Below are 17,435 nucleotides of genomic sequence, written 5' to 3'. Positions count from 1 at the left end.
TGTTTTAAGTTAGTAAAATTAGTTTTGGCAATATGCCAAAAAATTGTTTGGTTAAAAAGCAAAATACAATATAAATTCAGTACAAAAATCAAAATGTCTTGTGTTAATTACGCAAGTGTAAAAGCAAACCATAGACGCTCCCAAATTAGAACTTTTCTACAGCATTACAAGTTCTAATTATAAACATGCAATATTTTGAATTGAAAATATCTTCTGATTGATCTGTTTAGTTACAATTGTATAAAATTGAGTTAGTTTTTGATTACACACAACCAATAATAACCAACTTCTGAGCGTATACTTAACAAATCTGCGGTCGAACATATTTATATCAAATCTGTATAAGATGTGGTCCCAGATATGAGAACAGTACACCGGAAAAGATGCCTGTCACCAGCATAGCGGCGGCAAACATGCCGGCGGTTATCTGATATTTAGCACTAACAGTCTGTGGTGCATACATCATGCCCAAGGAACTCAGATAGCCCGAAGTATAGGACATAACAATAGCTATTGCCCAATAAACCCATTCGTTTGATATATAAACGGGCAATGTCCTAACAACATCTTTAGGCAGATAGTTGCAGAAAAGAAACAGTGGTATAAAGACCAAGCGCAGCACTACAGGTAACCAAAGGAATCGTGGCTTGGGCCACTGAATCCAGGAGGTGGGTCAGACTGCCCCAGCATAGCAAAGAAATTAAAGGGTCATAAAGCAAGTCATGCTGGTAAAGTACTTCTCGCTGATGAAAAAATCTTCCGGAGCGCTTGATATCCGAGTGTATGGCTGGGAAAACCGACAACGTAACGAAAAACGTTAAAAATATATTAAAAAGCTGTGGCGAAGCCTTCTTGAATATCTGCCAATAAGGCACATTTAGTTGTGTTTTAGACTCGGATTTCTTTTCATTCTGCTGGCTCAGCTGCTCGTAGTGTCTGAAGAATTTGTTTAGGGGCAACGCAAAGTAGGTGTCGAAGCAAAAAAGTAATACTAATATAGCTGTGACAAAATAATATATAGCTGATGTGCGCATTGAGCTGAAGAATGTAGCGCATAGCATGGACATGGAGGTGGCAAAGCAACCGCTGATGTTGGAGCCCAGGACGACAGCGCCCGTGTATTTGGGCGGCAGAGAGGCGACGAGGCCGTAAATGGTGCTCTGATAGACGCCATTGCACTGCAAGCAACGAAAATGGATTAATAACAATTCTATACGATATTTTTAGCATTATTTTTACCATATTTATAAGCACAATGCAGCCCATGGTGGTCCAAAAGAATATGCCAGGCCACTTTAAATAACAAAACAATATTAAATTATTTTAAAATCGTCAAAGACATTTCAAACTCACCTCGTAGGAGTCCATCATAGCGAGCACCACTGTCACAATCAATATCACAATTTCAAATATTATACTGTAAACAATGCGTGTGGTTAAATCACCACCGAAATTCATAAATATATTGATCCAGTTGAACAGCACATTGGGAATTTGTGATGCAAATCCCATGTTTTGCATAAAGTTTCCACGATAATTGGTCTCAGTTTTCACTGTGTTATTCTCGCCCAACTTAAACTCTTCGAAATAGGACTTGGCAGTGATAAACATGTTCCAGGGCATGAGCGTGCCCAAGCCATGTATAATAAATATTAAGAACACTAGCTTGTACTTGTCAGGTGGCGGCGGTAGCGCAGCTACAATTTTGGACATCATTGAGCTGCCTTTGCCGTTTGCGTCCGATTTCAATTGCGATTCATATTGTGGATTCAGCGTCACTGGCTGCTTGTCCGAAATGAAAGGACGCTCTTCGCCCTGGCGTTGAGACATTTTGCAGTCAATTCTTTTTCTATTTTCTTTTTTTTTTCAAATTCCAACGGTAAGATGCGGGCACTGCTTTAATTAACAGTCAATTAACCGCCAACGGGTTCCACCAGTTCCACTAGTTGTTTGCTGCACCAAGCCAAGCCTGATTTTTCAAACGTTGCCGACGCCCCGTTCAACGTAGTGTGGCAAGCAAACGACGATCGCAAATGCCTTCAAAATCAAAAGTGGGCGCGAACGCGTATAAAATTCTTACGGAAGATCAGAATCAAAGGTTATAAAGATTAAACAAACGAGTAGCGCGTGGTGTCTCGATGTTTGTGCTATCTCGATATTTTCTTTAATCAATTGAGAAGCAGCTGTTTTCTTACCAATGTGATGGTCGGTCGATGCAACGTGCAATCGAAAAAGGATGCTATCGATAGGTTTTAAATAAACGTAAACAACGTGTTGATTTTGTTAGCTCTTGAACTTTAATTAAATAGTTCATAATACAATGGAGTGTGTAGCAAAAAACACTCGCATGATACAGCTGGGCGATTATATTGTCATACAGCGCCAAAAGTACACAAAACTGCAAAAATTTGGCAGTCTCGATGCAACGGCCACATTGGGCAAGGAGCATCTAGAGCTGAAATCGCTTTTGGATCAGCCATATGACTCGACATTTAAGATGTGCGTAAAGGAGACAAAGTCGGGTAAACGTGGTGCTCAGCGACAGCATTCGTTGGAGTTGTGCAGTGAAAATGAGCTGAGGAGCATACGCGATGTTCTGGGCATCTCTAGCAGCGGTGCCGACAATCGAGATATTAGAGACAATGGCGAGGCACAGGCGTTAAAATCAGAGGTATGTTAAATATTATATTCAATTCAATTTTTATTTAAATTTTTTATTCAAAAACTGAAAAATAACAATTATTTTTAATTTTTATGATATACTTTTATACTTTTCCCACCCTCCTCCGAGGCTTTCTTGGGCTTCAATTTTTTTAAACTCATAACAATTATTTGCGGTCCCTGTTATTAAGTGAAGAAGCAGTACTTCAAAAGTGTACTATAACATCACATACATACATACTGAATTTTTTAACCTAACAGCATAGTGATGCCCTATACTGAATTTAGTTGTAAAGCAGTCAAATTATTTTAATATTGCCTTTTGTAGGACATTGAACAACTGCGCGAAGCTTGCAATGAGTCCAGCAAGATTATTGAGAAGCTCGTGGAGAACTCCAAAACTTTTCACACACGCACAGAATACTCGCAAGATAAATATCTGCTGAAGAAAGAGAAAAAGTATTTTGAATTTGTACAAATCAGACAGCCGACGATACGTTTAATGGTCGATATATTCCACCGACAGGATGCGGAAAAAATAATGGGCATACGCGTCGATACTTTGTCTCAGATTATTTCGTACTCTGGCGTCAGCGGCTTCGGCAGTTATTTGTTGTATGAGAGTGGCACAAATGGACTGCTGCCCGCGGCAATGCTAAATTCAATGGGTGCCAATACAGAGGCAACCTTGGTCCATATGCATCCCGGAAACGTGCCACAAAAGCAAGCATTGCTGGCACTCAAGTTGCCACTGGAACAGCAGCAAAGATGTATATCGGTGAATTTGTACTCTGTGTTAAGAGAGTATTATCAGGGAGACAAAGCGGAGCCTGTGACTGAGACAGCAGAACAGCCTGTGGAGCAGGAAGAGCCAGTTGAGCCTTTATCAGAGGAGGGCAGTGATCCCATTGAGCCCAGCAGCAAGAAAGTCAAACTTGATGAATCTACAAACTGTAATTATTTTTAGCTATACTACTCGACAATTATTATAAATAAAACATTATTCTTACAGCTCATAAAAAATCCGCACAATTACGTTGGCAGTTGGAAAACAAACGCGCCTCGGAGCTAATGCAGCAGAAGTTTGACAGTCTTGTGATGGCCGCCAAGGAGCATCCCTCTAACATACTACAAGCGTTGCTGCCATTGGTGAAACCGTCGCGTCCCATTGTTATCTTTAGCACTTGCAAGGAACTGCTGCAAGAAACCTACATGGAGCTTAAGACCTCAGGTAAAGTGACCAATCTACATGTGACCTCCAATTGGCTGCGCACCTATCAAATACTGCCCAATCGCACGCATCCTGAGGTCAACATGACCGGCAACAGCGGCTATCTGTTAACGGGCTATACGTTAAAATAGAAACCAGCATAACTATTTGTCATATTATTATATTTTTGATAATATCATGCAATGCTTTAAGCTATATATGTGTGTATTTTGGATCAGTTCAGTTAAGTTGTGTTTGCTCTTGATTTATGTACAGCGCTCCACATTTTGTAGACTGCGAAGCTAAACAGGCGGCACATACTTGATTTGAAAGTAGTGTCCGCACTCGCAGCGGACGGGATCACCGCTCTCTAGCCACATCCACTTGGGACCACGTTCTATACCGCAAAGGCAGCCTACCATGCGACCTCCCAAGGCCGATGGTATCATAGTTGGATCATTTTTTCGACCAGAGCCACGGCGCATGGCCTTGCTCATTGCCCAGGGATCATTGCAGCCGGCCTCACGTAAAAGCTTCTCACGCTTAAATATGCCCGTGGCAAGCTCAATGTCATCAATCATTCCTGCAGCAGCAGAAATGGAGCTTCATATAGCAGTTTCTCTTGGAGCCATATTACTTACCCGCTTTGAGCACAGGTGTAGTGGAGATTGCGCGGCCAGCCTTATTGCCTAAGCCGCCAAGAATGCGATCTAAGCCCAGCTGACGTAGTAACGCCCCCATCTTACCCTCACTGCGTTGGGTGAGCTGCGACACCAAGCGCTTCGAGGCAGCTGTGGATTTTGCCAGTCGCGATATAAACGACGACATTTCTGTAAAGTTTTTAGAACTTTTCAATTTGCTGGAGTAATATAAGATTTAATCCGCACAGTTGACAACATGAAAATGGAATAATAATATAGACTGTTTAACTGTACTAAATATAGTAGGGCTACTCGGATTTCCTTCAAATCTAATAGACATTATATACATTTTACTATAGCACTCGTTTGATGTTTGACTTTATTATTCTATCAACTATTTAGCATCGCTTCTTGCACAGAACATTATGTGATATTTTGGAATTAACATTCCATAAATCCAAGCTAAAACTGCAAGCAGTTTCATTGCATATGCTGCGTTGTTTTGAATTGTTGTTTACTTTTATTTGGATAGCTAAGTTTGTCGACTTTTAGCTTAGGTAGTTGCTTTATAAGTTTGTGTGTGTGTGTTCTTTGTAATTAATTGGTTTATTTAATTAATTAATAATAACTTTAAACAGCTGCCTTCTCCACCAATTTGAACCAATGGCCGCACTCGCAACGCTTTTGGTTGCCCTTCTGCAGCCACATCCACTGAACGTAGGTTTGATCCTCCTCGCCTAAAATACAATAACATTAGTTTGCATAGCAACGATAAATGTTAACAGTCAACTCACAGATGCAGCCCACAATGCGAGCTTCGAAGGCTGATGGAATCAAGTTGGGGTTCTCCTTGGTGCCAGCACCGCGCTTGAACACCTTCATGTCGAAGGGATTATCGTTGCCGGCCGCCTTCAGCAACAGCTCGCGCTTCTCAATACCCGTGGCATGCTCCATGGGATCGTTCATCACTGCAAAAACATACAAATAAATATATCGAGCATTAGTTGATAAGCTTTGCAAAAAACTATTTTGGGGTCACATCCACTTCTCACGCACCCACCCCCTCTCGTTCACACCTTTGCGCAGTTGTTGGTTGAATCAGCTGTCTCTGCTGGCTGGTTACATAAAGACCATAATAAAAAGTATAATTGCCGCTGCAATCTTACAGTTCAAGCCATTATTATAGGGTCGAGGTGCTAATTACGCATTGTTGAGTTAGCTATGAGTTTGCAACGCAGCCAAAACACTTTTGCACTCCGCGTAGTTATTACATAACCTCCCCTCCAGGCATATCACAACTTTTAACAGTCATTAAGTGGATTTCGATCCCCACATTGCAAATATTAAATGCAGGTTAACTCAAATATTGCACATATTATGTAATTGCTTCCTAGGTTTGCACTCAACGCGTGTTGACCAACGAGGTGGACGTGACCATCACAGAGATTTTCATGCTGGTTGGGCGAGTTCCTGCATTAGTTAACTTACTTTTGCAGGTACGCACGGAGTTGTATGTAACATTTTGGCGTGCGGCGGCACGTAGCGCCATGCGTGTACAAAGGGAAGCCATTGTCCGATTTCCAAAAATCTGTTGGTGTTAAGGAAAAGTGATGAACGGCCGAATTCTTTCGTAATTTTTCACAGCAAAGTGTGCCCGTGTTTCGTGTAATTAAGTGTGACTGCTTGGGTTGAATTTTAGGTGTGACCGCGTAGTAGTATCGGCAAGCCTCCATCATTATAAGTGATTCTAGTTAGAATTGGCGCTCTATTGATTTGTTAATTGAAATTTATTTATTTTTGCCCATGACTAGCTAATGTATACTAATATCAAAGCATATAATAAAAATATATTAGTAATTCAAAATTATTATAGAAGAAACTATCTATATTGTCGTTTTTAAATTTTTGTAAGCAGCTGTCAACAATCCAATTAAGTCCGGTATCGATACATGGTAATTTACAATCTTTGAAAATTTTAACCACTAGGTGGCGCAAATATAATTTAATTTAAATTAAATTTAAATAAAATTATCCCAAAATAAAATAAATGAAAAAAAAAACTGCTCACCAATTGTTAAAAGTTTCTATTAAATATTTTTGTATATAAATCAAATAGCAAGTATGGTAATATTTATTGGTTGTTATGACTACCAAAAGCCGTACACAACATAATATCATAAAATAAACTAAACTAAAATGAGCAGCAAACCTATAATCTGTTTTTGTTATATCCAACATGAGCGCATCTTTACAATCTTCGTCAACCCCGGTCTACGTGGATAATCTTTATTAAGCTTAGTGTCTCTGACTCATCGAAGCTCAGCGCATTGGCACGCTGAGTGCGTGAAGTAAGTGCAATGCAACTATACTTACGAATCATAGGTTGTCGTATACCTATCAGGAGACGATGACGGCTCAATAACGCGAACGGTCATTCCGCACAAAGTATTTTCCCTAGCAGCGACCCAGCTTCGCTTCACAGAACGCCGAGTATCCATCGTGCTGGTGCATATAAGCTGAGTGTCTGTGGAGAACTCGATCTCGTGGCTACTCGTCGTTCGTTAGTAACTGCTAGGCGCGGCGGCGCGACAAGCGATCAACTCCACACGTCACTTCCATTTCTCGTGACTCCCATAGCCAGCTATGGCATCTTTCTATCTAAGCCACCTATACTTACGCTGTGTCGTACAATCTGATTCTTAATCACCCGCTTTCTTTTTCGTCCCGCTCTCTAGAGTGAGTCCCGCTGCACCAGTTCGTCTGTGCCGCCCATTACTCCAACCCATGTGCGGTAGTGCCCCCTGTCGAGCTGCGTCGCTCCGCTATTCTGACCGCTACCGTCCGCTTGTGGCGGTATCTGCTCCAACTTGCCATATGAAAGGGACCTATGATTTCCGGATGAGAGTTCAAATTAAAATTTCATCACATATATTCATTCACGACGCCTCACTTAACTCTATCGTGATGCAGATCTGCAAATTGGCCTGCTGACAAGGTGTCCGTCCTCCTAGTCTTTATGTCTCTCTCCTAGATAGAGCACTATTGCGGTTCATAAGCCGCCCTATCTCACTTGTATGGAATTATGCCTTGGCTCTTCCATCATACTACTCTATACACCTATTACTTGCCTTTCGCGGTCGTGCGTGACCATGATATGTTGCTGGGCACAGCCATTCCGATACTCTTATTTCCGTTGCTAAGCTATTTGCAGGATAGAACAACATGATCAATGTTCGGGTACTTTTTGCATGTGCCGGTGGTCATGGCATTAGTTACACTCACTTGGACTTTAATGATGTGGAGGTAAGCGTAAAAACTATATAATTTAATATCTTACCAACTAACTATTCCTCAAAGCTAAATGACAACAAACACTTTACGGACTTGGCTTTTCTAGCCGATATGCCTAAGGCCTGTCTCATAGATTCCATAGGCACTGAGATGCCAGCGGACTTTAAGCAAATGTTTGACATGGGCCTCTGCTCGTTAAGCAATCGTCTGCTCAAGGATGTCATTGATACCTATGCCAAACTGCATGTCAACTACGAACCGCTGCGAATTATAAAACCACAATTTGAAATACCTTTGCCGCCATTGCAGTTGGCCACATTTCCGCCCATATTTAGCGAACCGCCCGCACCGCACCCTAGAGCTTTACGATCTGGATGAAACCTTCAGTCCGGCACGTTCACAGCTGGCGCATATGACAGGCCAGTGCTTGCAGGCGCTGCAGGCCAAGGAGCCAGCGCGACGAGCGCTCAATCTACGCGAGTTGGAGAACTATGTAAAGGAGTGTGCGCGTATAACGGCAATTGTTAGGGAACAGCAAGATATGCCCGCTCGCGAGATACTCAACATTGTGGCCAGACAGATAAGCAGCTACACGCCCTATGCTGAGGACTAGGCAAGAGAGCATCCAATTACAATTTGCAGCAATCGCAGCGCATTCCTTGCAACGCTTGCAACACCCTGCAAACAAAAAGCGGGTGTACTGAATTAATATAATAAAATACGAAATAAAAATATATTTTCTTAAACAAAATTTGTAAGGTATCTTATATTCATTTACTTTTAAAGTGAGTTATATTTTATATAATATTTTTTTTTGCTAAATCAACACTTTTTTTTTTAGGTTTTAAGCAAATTTTGTAAACCAAGTCCATTTTATGTAAACATGTTGGCGACTCATATGGCCGGCATTCACCCCATACATAATATTATTCTTTTAATTTTTATTTTATACATATTTTTTTTCTGACTTGTCTTCAAAGTTTGCTTCAATTACACAGAAAGTGCATAAAATTTCGTGCGTAATACAAAACCTGTGGGAAGTAAAGCTATATACCATAATAATGCTGTTCATATTTTTAACAAAATTATTATTAACTTCAAAAACAATTCACACAATTAATTATTTTATTGGAACGGAGGCTGATTGCGGCTCCCCAGGGGCCGTAGTAGAGGCTCGCTCTCTTGTTCTGTTTTTAGGTGTCGACAATTTGTTTTCCTTTTTAAGGGACGTCTGCTGACTGCTAATTGCTTTTGTGGGGGGAAACGTAGCCGTGGTGGGAGGAGAGAGACTGTGTGAAACCGCTAGTTAATGCTTGTCAAAACAAATGTTGTCATCAATCGTAGATCGTATTGCAGCTAGAGAGGCCCTAAGGACGCTGCTTAAAAATAAGTACAGCTATTTGCCCTAGTGTCCTGTAAAAAATAGGAAAACAACAACTGGCACTAGTAAATCTTATAAACTGCAGCAGAAAAAACATACAACAAAATGCAGCTTTATAGATAAGTTTTTAGAGTAAAAATATCTTTAAGATAAAAAGAAAATTGCTCAAGCCAATGTGTTTACCTCAAAATAAAAGCACTTTAGTCTGCATCAATAATAGCGCAGACTGCTCAATCAATCAATATTGAAAATTCCCACTACTACAGATTGAAGCGTTCGCCATTTTGTTTGCTGTTGACCGCTAAATGTCGCTATGATGTGGTGGTGTCCATGTCTCTCTCCATGTCTCTACTATGTCTGTATATGTCTGTGTGGGGGCAATAATCTGCAAGTAAAAAAAAAAAAAAAAGAAATGGTAAAAGAGGTTAGGTTGAAATACGATATGTTGCAAGTAGGAAGTTACCTTGAGTGCATTTCTATATTGACAGTGACAATGCGCTGTCCAAGACTTGGAGTTAACATTTGTCGTTTCATTCATGGTTTCAGTGTGGCCCAAACAGGTTCACAGGCTCAACAGAAGCCGCACAAGTTTTAACTGTGACTACCCCCTGTTCCGCTCCCCCCTACACATTTTCAGCTCTTCAAACTACAAGCAAGCAAAAAAAAATCGAAATGCAACTTCATTTGCGCATTTCCAAGTCTTGTTTAAAAGACAACAGCTGTGTTTGTTTGTATGTGTGTGTGTGTTTACTGCACTTCCGCCCTCGTCCTGACGTTTGTCCTGCCGCGGCCGCTAAGCAAACACCATCAATGTCAAGAGTTTTGTTTGACTTTTAGTCGCTGCCTTTTAGCAGCTGTGATTGCTCTTTATCTTTATTTTTCATTCTCTCTCTCTCTCACGCTCTTACTCTTTGCTCTAGTATAGCTTAACTTATAAATTATGAACAGTTACTCCCAAAAACGTCGCGCATTTGTCACCTGTATGGGAAATTCCGGGAAAACCCTCATTGGCTTTGGCACTGGTCAACGTGGGGCCATTCTTGATGCGGGTCAGGCGCAACATCATTTTAATTAAATTACACCACCAAAACGTGCGACAACACAATAATTTTCATTGTCACAAAACATTGAAGAACATAAAAAACCACACGTCTGACTCGTAGAGACAATATAGTGTGCCATAGCGAGGGGTAATGCGGGGCTAGAGACACACCAAAAGACAAGAATGTAACAATCAATTAACAGGTAAAAGATTTGGAAGTTGGGAAGTAGCCAGCTTAGAGATAATAGCTTAACCTTTGTGGGACTTAGAGCTAGAAAATAATGGCTTTAAAAATAAATAAAACGAGAAATGAACAGGCATTGAAAATAACTCAAGAATATTTAATATACATAAAAGATTTTATGCTTAGTCACGTCATGCCAATTAAATTTATATTATTGCTTACTACAATAAATTACTATAATTTTGTGTGATCACAAAAGGGTTAATGCTCAACCTCTACTCCGACTTGGCACGCTCCATAGTCAGTTTGTGTTTGTATCTTGTCAAAGTTGTGGTTGTTGTTTTAGTGAATGGTTTTAGGTACATTGAAGCCCCACTATTGAAATAGAAAGCTTGTCTTTTATGTTGTAATTTGTCATGAAGCCGCAGACTTTATATTTATGCATATGTGTGTGTGTGTGCTCAACACGCTCTAATGATCCATGTCCAATGTAAGATGCAAAACAAATGATATGCCGTCAAAGACGCAACTGTCATATGGCATATCAGTTGCCAGTTTTGTAGCCAAAACTTCAGTGTCGTTCCTAACACGCTTTAATCAAATCGAAAAAAAAAATATTTAAAGCGCGTGTACAATTTAAAATGAAATAAAATCAGAGTCTGGGCAGCTTTCGAAATTTTATGAGCATGTTGCGCTTATTAGTCGGGACACGAGAAATGGCGACAGGCCGGCCAAAAAGGCAACAACAACAGCTACAAGCGCAACATGCATTTCCACGGCTAATTTTTCACGCGCACTTCAAACATGTTTACCCCGCAGTCCGCCGGTCCAGCAACGGCAGCAAACGACAGCTCCTGGCAAAGGCTGAGCTAAATCATAGGTTGGGGTATAGTCGATTTGTTGCTGGGTTCGTCATGCAAATTTATAAAATAAATAAAAAAAATGAACAAATTAAGAAAGATAGTAAGCATTGAAAAAAAAAATTGATTTTGATTTAGTAGAATATCCTTTCTATTTCTTTTCATAAATACTCTTATTTAGCATTAACTTCAAGTTTTGTCTTATTTATGAAACAAACTATAAATGGAATGGTTATTTTTATTTATATAAAATAATAGGGTATTTGCATATTCGTTGGCTCATAAATGTCAACAATTTGCATTGGTGTTGCTTTTATTTTTGGCACGCCAACACGCACGAGAAATTCCAAGAGATAAGCATCGTGTACGACAAGGTGTATTATGGGCCCGCGATTCCCCGTTGTCCGCGTCGAGTGCCATACTGTTGACTCTGTTAAATTGCCAATATTTATGGTCCTGACCGTTTGAGTTGACTTGTTAAATGGGTGTTCCAGCCAGCAGGCAGCAGCAGGCAACAGGCCAGCAGCAGCAGCAGCCGTTGCAGCAGCAGCAGCCAACGTTTGGGCCAACAAGGCCGGTTGGATGCCAAAATGGGTAGCTGCAAAACGTTTAAAGACAAAACGTGTTGGAGCCACAGATAAGCACGCAAGCCGAGTTTTGTTGTTGGCCATCAATTTTGACATATGCATGTCAAAGCTTTTTTAAACAGCCAACGACGCCATTTTGAAAATCCGCAACAGTTTGCGCTTCATGCTCTGTCTCTTTCGCACAGTGCAGCAAAGCATTAAAGCAGAAGAATATTAGCAACGCTCATTCCTGTCTGAAGCTAAATAAAAATGTTAACATATAGAAAAAATATAAAATAATTATATAATTATAAAATTAAATCCTTGGCCAAGGATTATCGTCACAGTATTACCTGATTTTATTTTAATTATCTATCTTATATTTTTAAATTTTTTACTAAAGGCTGCAGCTTATCCCAAGATAAGAAAAATTTCCTGTTTCTCTTTAAAACTTAAAAATGCTTTAGATCCTAATGCAAATTAGTTTTTTTAATATTTATAATTTTTCTATGCTTAGTTTTCTGACCAAGCTAAATTATATACCTCATAGATATATTTTACACTCAAAAGTAATCAGAATATTTTTTTTATTGTTGCACTAGTTAAGGTGCAAATTATTGTTGTCGCTTGTGTGATACGTTGCTGAGCTTGCGGTTTTTATGGTTTTGAGATAAAAACAATGAGATAAAGCTGAATAAAAAGGAAGCGCACACGAATGTGAATCTTGGCCATGTTTTCGAATCAAAATTTGAAACTCAAGATGTGTGAGATAAAAAATGAAAAGAGATTAAAACGTTCAAAATAACATAAGTCACACCAGCAAATCATTTGTCAGTTAGGCTAAAGTTTGGCTTTGTTTTTTTTTTTTTTTTCTAGCCAGCGCCCACTTCAAGTTAAGTGAGGTGGGTGGGGGCGGGGCTGACGCTGACGCTGCATGTAAATAATCGTTGCTGCAGCAAGACGTTAAATTTGACGCTCATAAAAATGCAAATCGTATGTATAAAATATAATTTTTATAACTTAATTAACCAGACGGAGAGTCGATAAGCGGGCGTTAAGTCTGTAGACTTATGCATGCTGCGTCTTTGTGGGGGCTTGTGGGCTCATTAAACTGGCGCCACGTTTCAAATTGATTTTGGCTAGCAGCGCGACATTAACATGACAATAACTAGACGGCGGCAATGGAGTTGGGGAGGCAGTAGAGTAGTTAAGCGATTTGTTGGCTGTGATAAGCGCTTGCGCTCGTGCTTATCAAATGACCGACCAGGCCAACTGGAGATGGTAGCTGACACGGCAGAGTTTTGGACATACCAGATTTAATTCTTGGAATTGTTTGTGCTGCGAGATAAACAAACTAGCCTCTCGTTTGCCATAAAGTATAATAAAATAATTTAAGTCTAATTTGGGTGTCATTTACACGTGCCTGCCGCCTGATCAAGCGACAACAGCTCATTAGGCAAACTAAACGAAAGCTAGGAATGTCATGTCTCATTATTTTTATTTTTTTTAACGACACACCTTCTTCTTTATGTACTTTCACAAAATATATAAAATTAGCTGGACTCTTGATTATTTTACTTAATTAATTTCAGTCTGTCTGGCTACAATTTATCTCTAAGGTTTTTCTTTAGGCTGACAGCTCAGACATTTATTTATATTCATGTGTGTAATTTTCTATTTGTTTGTTACTTTTATTTTTGTTCTACTAAGCGACACTTGACCCTATCAAATAATAACCAACTTGTGTACATGACTGGACGTCCACTGGACTGGAATTGGTGACAGTCTCGAAATCTGGCGCCGTTTGCAATGCCAACGGCTAAGCCAAAAAAATAAAAACAGTAACATCAGCCAAATATATATGTATGTCTGTGTGTGTTTGTAAAGTCAATAAACTTCAATGTGATAAGTAGACAACGGGCGGTATCGTTAGGAGGGTATTAATGTGGAGTTTCCTTAGGGCCAGCCCTCGTACCGTAGAGTTCAACCCAAAATGTTGCAGTTCACATTTGTGAGTGTGCAATGTGAGGAATTTTCAACGTAAGTAATTTAGTTTACACATATAAAATATATTAAGCATTAAGTACTCACTATATATTCAATTCATCTTGAGCTAAGCAATTAATGCAGACCCGCTTGGGGCTTTGCATATTTTCCAATTTTGCGCAAAGAATTGAAGGCGAGCAATTGCTCTTTGTTTTGCTCATTTTTAGTATAATATTATTGATAAATAAATTCAAAATAAAAATGATCTTATACTTTTTGAAAATATTTCGAATCTGTTGCTGAGTAAATTAATAATTGCTTCAAATAATACAAAATCGAATAATATTAGGGATCCGAACAATTACTTTTGGTTTTTTGTATATTTCTTTTAATCTTAAAAAGTTGGTGTCTTTTTAATAAAATAAATATAAAATAAAAATAAACTTATGGCTGATTTCTTACAAAGATTTCATTTTTGCAAAGCTCTAATTCTTTTTATCTCAAAATACATTGCATGCATTTATAAATTGAAGAATCCTTGCTGATAATACTATTTGCTCTATGCTTGCTTAATTCCTTTTCATAGTCATACTAGCCAAACTACCAAGGGTTAACCCTTACATTACGTACTTGCAGGCTCTGACTCATTGGCTTTGAATTTAGTGTGTGTGAGCCATCGCCAGCTGGTTTCTGTTTTTGTTCTGCGGTCGTCTGACTTGACTTACTGTCAACTGGCGCTACACAAACCCATTGGCATAAATTATGACTGCACGGCGCTCGGCCAATGTAAACAGAGTCGAGAGTGGCCCATCTCTCTGCAGTCTCCAACTCCAACGGTCTTGCCCAGCTGCAACTCCAGCGATTTTTAACGCGCACAGCGGGCGCTCATTGTCCCAGGCAGTTAAACAAGACGCTTTTCAGCTCGTAAAACATGGTTAGCTCCATGTATTTGGTTCTTTTGCCTTCATATAGTATAGCATGCATATATATTTTGTATATGGCCTTTTTTGTTTTGTTTTTTGCTTAATAAAGTTATTGATTTGTGTTTAAGTGACGTGGGTGAAACGCATTGCTGTGGGTCTCTCTCGCTCTCTCTGTCTCCGAAATTAAAAGATGATCTTAACCCGCTTAAAAGTCTTTGTACACAAATTAATGGAACACACGTTATGTGGCCAATCTCTAGGCCAGTTAATATTAAATGCTGAGCTGTTAAGGCCTTAAGCTGACGCCTGTCAATTGCGACATGAGCAAGTCACGTCCACACGGCTCCAAGCTCCATGTTGTTGTTGTTGTGTGGGAGGAACGGGCGTTTGGTTGGTCGTTTTGGTCGCTTGGTCGGCGCGTTTAAGTAGCTTAAACAGACGCGGTGGTCCGAGGCATAACTTTGTCTAATGACTCGGAAATCCGTCACTAATAATAAAAGCCAATGCTATAAAAAGGCAGCGAGCATTTGAGACGTCAGCATACAGTTTGCTCTGATTGCTGCCTCAGCTCTTGTTGTTGTTGTTGTTGTTGTGTTGTTGTTGTTATCGACGCTGTGTGTCCAAGCTTAGTTTTGTGGGCCTGTTGCTGCAGTTCTGCATAAGAGAGAGGCCTTGGCCAAGAAGCAGCGGGCGGGGCAAAGCGTCAGCCTGCTGTGTGGACTGACTGACGTTGAGCACGTGTGTCTCATAATCCTATTACCTCGAGAGCAGTTGTTGATTGTTGCTTGTCGTTTTTATGAATGAACAGCCAGCCAGTTCTAGAAGAAAAATAACAGCAACAACTGCATGCCAATAAAATATGAATGAAAAGTGAGTTGTTATTTTTGTAGTGCAATTCCGTTTATTAAGTTTTTTCAAACAACATTTTAGGCATAGACAGAAAATAATAATAGCTTAATAGTTTATATATAAACTTCTGACCTTATATGAAAATAATCTCTTTCCTAATTTAACTATTTAACTATTTAACTTACAACAATCACAACTTTAATATTCAATTTTATACTTACTTAGTTTGAGCTAAAAATGCACTTTACTTTATTTGATTAAAACAATTTAGTTTCCTTAACTAAAAATATACTTAAGCTTACGCTATCAAAATTCAACAAAAGTTCAGCAACTTTAATGTTAAATCTTATTCATGTTTAGCTAGAAATATACTTTAATTGAACTTAATATTTAACAATCAACTTTACCTTATCTTATAACAATTATTTATTATTAAATATTTAGTTTTCATTAAAAAAAAGCGCCACATAGACAACCATTAATATTAAATCGAATACTACAAATTTACTTTAATTGACCTGAATATTAAAAATATAACAATTACAACTTTAATATTAAATTGTTTGCTGATTTTTAGCTAAACATTTACTTTATCTTTTTATCTAAAAATAACTATTATTATTATAAGCAAGCTCATTTTCATTTTAAAGCAAAGTTCCTCATGGACCAGCATGCCAAACACTTAAGATTTTAAGCAGCAAATTAAAGCTGCTTTTCAATTTAAATTGAAGTCAATTGCTGGCCCTAGGGAAATGTTATTGGGCACGCCCCCAACGCTCTGGCCTCTCATACACATTGAGTGCATTTCTCTGTCTCTCACACTCTCACTCCCCCGTATCGTTTGGGTAACCCACGCATGCGCCTGCTTGTTGCGAGGGTAGCAGGAGCAGTTGCCAGTTGGCAGAACAAAATGGCTGCGCAAATATTTGGTTTTGTAGTCTGGTGGGGACTTGGCGCTGCTTGTGGCTCATTTGGCTGTGGCTGTTGTTAAGCCTAACTGTTACTGTCGCAATTCATTGAATTTGCAGGGCTAATTAAACACGTTAACAACTGTCGCGATGCGATGAAGCGTGCAGGGATCGGGAATCGGGATTGTCGCCAGTTGCCAGACGCCAGCCAAAAGATATTGCACAGTCTGTTGCCCTGGTTTTCGTCTGGACTTGAGACTGGGCTAAAGACCAGCGGCTGGTATCCCTATGCCTTGTTTAATTTCGTTTTCGTTTATTTTTTTTATCAATATATATATGTGTATATGTTATTTTTTGGTGGGTACGGTTTGCATCGTTGGCTAATGCGTGTGGACAGTTTGCCTGGCGCCCAATCAAGTGTTTTCAAATTGGGTTAACCGAGTACTACAAGGGACTTAAAAGCAGACTCTATAAAGAACTTAAACTTTCGTGGAAAGGCTCGCGCTTCTAGGAAGTAAGTCCACAGAAAATACACAACTGGTTTTTAGCTTAAATTAGAAATATTTGTACAATAAAAATGTAAACCAAATATCTAAACATATTATTAACGTAAATTAACACACGACTTTCCATCAAACACGCAATTGCAGCTGCCCTAGCGCCGCCCTAAGCTCAAACAAAACAAAACTTCACTCAAAATATGCGCAGCACTCAAAACAAAAAAACTCACTCAAACTCGCACAAGCTGTAAGCCCTTGCAAGCGCGCAAGTGCAAGTGAGACAACAATACAGACACAGCGCTATGTACTGTTGTTGTTGCTAAGTTTGGGGAAGGGCCAAACGCCAACGCTTTTACTGTTTTAATGGAGCAAAGTTTCAAGCAGTTGACACTCAGCTTTATGTGACAATCGGTCGCGAGAGCGGATAATACAG

At 39.5% G+C, this 17,435-nt stretch overlaps 6 protein-coding genes across 6 annotated transcripts; 3 read left to right on the top strand and 3 right to left on the bottom strand.

Annotated features, from left to right (window-relative positions):
- Positions 1-19: 19 nt before the first annotated feature.
- On the bottom strand, positions 20-2,151 carry LOC108607737 (equilibrative nucleoside transporter 1). The gene is made up of 3 exons (XM_017998761.2): positions 1,354-2,151; positions 1,240-1,293; positions 20-1,178 (listed from the first exon to the last, which is right to left on the bottom strand). The coding sequence occupies exons 1-3, from the start codon at positions 1,828-1,830 to the stop codon at positions 570-572; spliced, it is 1,140 nt and encodes a 379-aa protein (XP_017854250.2). The 5' UTR covers positions 1,831-2,151; the 3' UTR covers positions 20-569.
- Positions 2,152-2,263: 112 nt separating this feature from the next.
- On the top strand, positions 2,264-4,045 carry LOC108607738 (tRNA (adenine(58)-N(1))-methyltransferase non-catalytic subunit TRM6). The gene is made up of 3 exons (XM_017998762.2): positions 2,264-2,671; positions 2,990-3,614; positions 3,674-4,045. The coding sequence occupies exons 1-3, from the start codon at positions 2,321-2,323 to the stop codon at positions 4,021-4,023; spliced, it is 1,326 nt and encodes a 441-aa protein (XP_017854251.2). The 5' UTR covers positions 2,264-2,320; the 3' UTR covers positions 4,024-4,045.
- Positions 4,046-4,057: 12 nt separating this feature from the next.
- On the bottom strand, positions 4,058-4,795 carry LOC108607740 (cytochrome c oxidase subunit 5B, mitochondrial). Its single transcript, XM_017998764.2, has 2 exons — positions 4,513-4,795; positions 4,058-4,454 (listed from the first exon to the last, which is right to left on the bottom strand). Exons 1-2 carry the CDS (start codon positions 4,697-4,699, stop codon positions 4,174-4,176), a joined length of 468 nt encoding a protein of 155 aa, XP_017854253.2. The 5' UTR covers positions 4,700-4,795; the 3' UTR covers positions 4,058-4,173.
- Positions 4,796-5,009: 214 nt separating this feature from the next.
- Positions 5,010-6,182, bottom strand: LOC108607741 (cytochrome c oxidase subunit 5B, mitochondrial). The gene is made up of 3 exons (XM_017998765.1): positions 6,001-6,182; positions 5,307-5,480; positions 5,010-5,249 (listed from the first exon to the last, which is right to left on the bottom strand). Exons 1-3 carry the CDS (start codon positions 6,080-6,082, stop codon positions 5,143-5,145), a joined length of 363 nt encoding a protein of 120 aa, XP_017854254.1. The 5' UTR covers positions 6,083-6,182; the 3' UTR covers positions 5,010-5,142.
- Positions 6,183-7,910: 1,728 nt separating this feature from the next.
- LOC117135046 (intraflagellar transport protein 52 homolog) lies at positions 7,911-8,181 on the top strand. The gene has a single exon (XM_033294901.1). The coding sequence runs from the start codon at positions 7,915-7,917 to the stop codon at positions 8,179-8,181; it is 267 nt and encodes an 88-aa protein (XP_033150792.1). The 5' UTR covers positions 7,911-7,914.
- On the top strand, positions 7,920-8,458 carry LOC108605136. Its single transcript, XM_033294902.1, has one exon. It carries the CDS (start codon positions 8,216-8,218, stop codon positions 8,414-8,416), a length of 201 nt encoding a protein of 66 aa, XP_033150793.1. The 5' UTR covers positions 7,920-8,215; the 3' UTR covers positions 8,417-8,458.
- Positions 8,459-17,435: the final 8,977 nt, after the last annotated feature.

This window comes from Drosophila busckii, chromosome 2L (genome assembly GCF_011750605.1).
Source record: "Drosophila busckii strain San Diego stock center, stock number 13000-0081.31 chromosome 2L, ASM1175060v1, whole genome shotgun sequence".
NCBI lineage: Eukaryota > Metazoa > Arthropoda > Insecta > Diptera > Drosophilidae > Drosophila > Drosophila busckii.
The sequence above is the reverse complement of the archived record's forward strand: the minus strand, read 5'-3'. Positions and strand labels throughout refer to the sequence as shown.

Excerpts from the sequence above, each read along its gene's own strand:
- LOC108607737 (XM_017998761.2), bottom strand. The coding sequence starts at position 1,830 with ATGTCTCAACGCCAGGGCGAAGAGCGTCCTTTCATTTCGGACAAGCAG. Across the intron at positions 1,294-1,353 it reads CTATGATGGACTCCTACGAG|TGGCCTGGCATATTCTTTTG; the intron begins GTGAGTTTGAAA and ends TGTTATTTAAAG. Across the intron at positions 1,179-1,239 it reads GCATTGTGCTTATAAATATG|TGCAATGGCGTCTATCAGAG; the intron begins GTAAAAATAATG and ends CGTTGCTTGCAG.
- LOC108607738 (XM_017998762.2), top strand. The coding sequence starts at position 2,321 with ATGGAGTGTGTAGCAAAAAACACTCGCATGATACAGCTGGGCGATTAT. Across the intron at positions 2,672-2,989 it reads CACAGGCGTTAAAATCAGAG|GACATTGAACAACTGCGCGA; the intron begins GTATGTTAAATA and ends TGCCTTTTGTAG. Across the intron at positions 3,615-3,673 it reads ACTTGATGAATCTACAAACT|CTCATAAAAAATCCGCACAA; the intron begins GTAATTATTTTT and ends TTATTCTTACAG.
- LOC108607740 (XM_017998764.2), bottom strand. The coding sequence starts at position 4,699 with ATGTCGTCGTTTATATCGCGACTGGCAAAATCCACAGCTGCCTCGAAG. Across the intron at positions 4,455-4,512 it reads TACACCTGTGCTCAAAGCGG|GAATGATTGATGACATTGAG; the intron begins GTAAGTAATATG and ends CTGCTGCTGCAG.
- LOC108607741 (XM_017998765.1), bottom strand. The coding sequence starts at position 6,082 with ATGGCTTCCCTTTGTACACGCATGGCGCTACGTGCCGCCGCACGCCAA. Across the intron at positions 5,481-6,000 it reads CTCCGTGCGTACCTGCAAAA|TGATGAACGATCCCATGGAG; the intron begins GTAAGTTAACTA and ends ATGTTTTTGCAG. Across the intron at positions 5,250-5,306 it reads TCGCATTGTGGGCTGCATCT|GCGAGGAGGATCAAACCTAC; the intron begins GTGAGTTGACTG and ends ATTGTATTTTAG.
- LOC117135046 (XM_033294901.1), top strand. The coding sequence starts at position 7,915 with ATGCCTAAGGCCTGTCTCATAGATTCCATAGGCACTGAGATGCCAGCG.
- LOC108605136 (XM_033294902.1), top strand. The coding sequence starts at position 8,216 with ATGACAGGCCAGTGCTTGCAGGCGCTGCAGGCCAAGGAGCCAGCGCGA.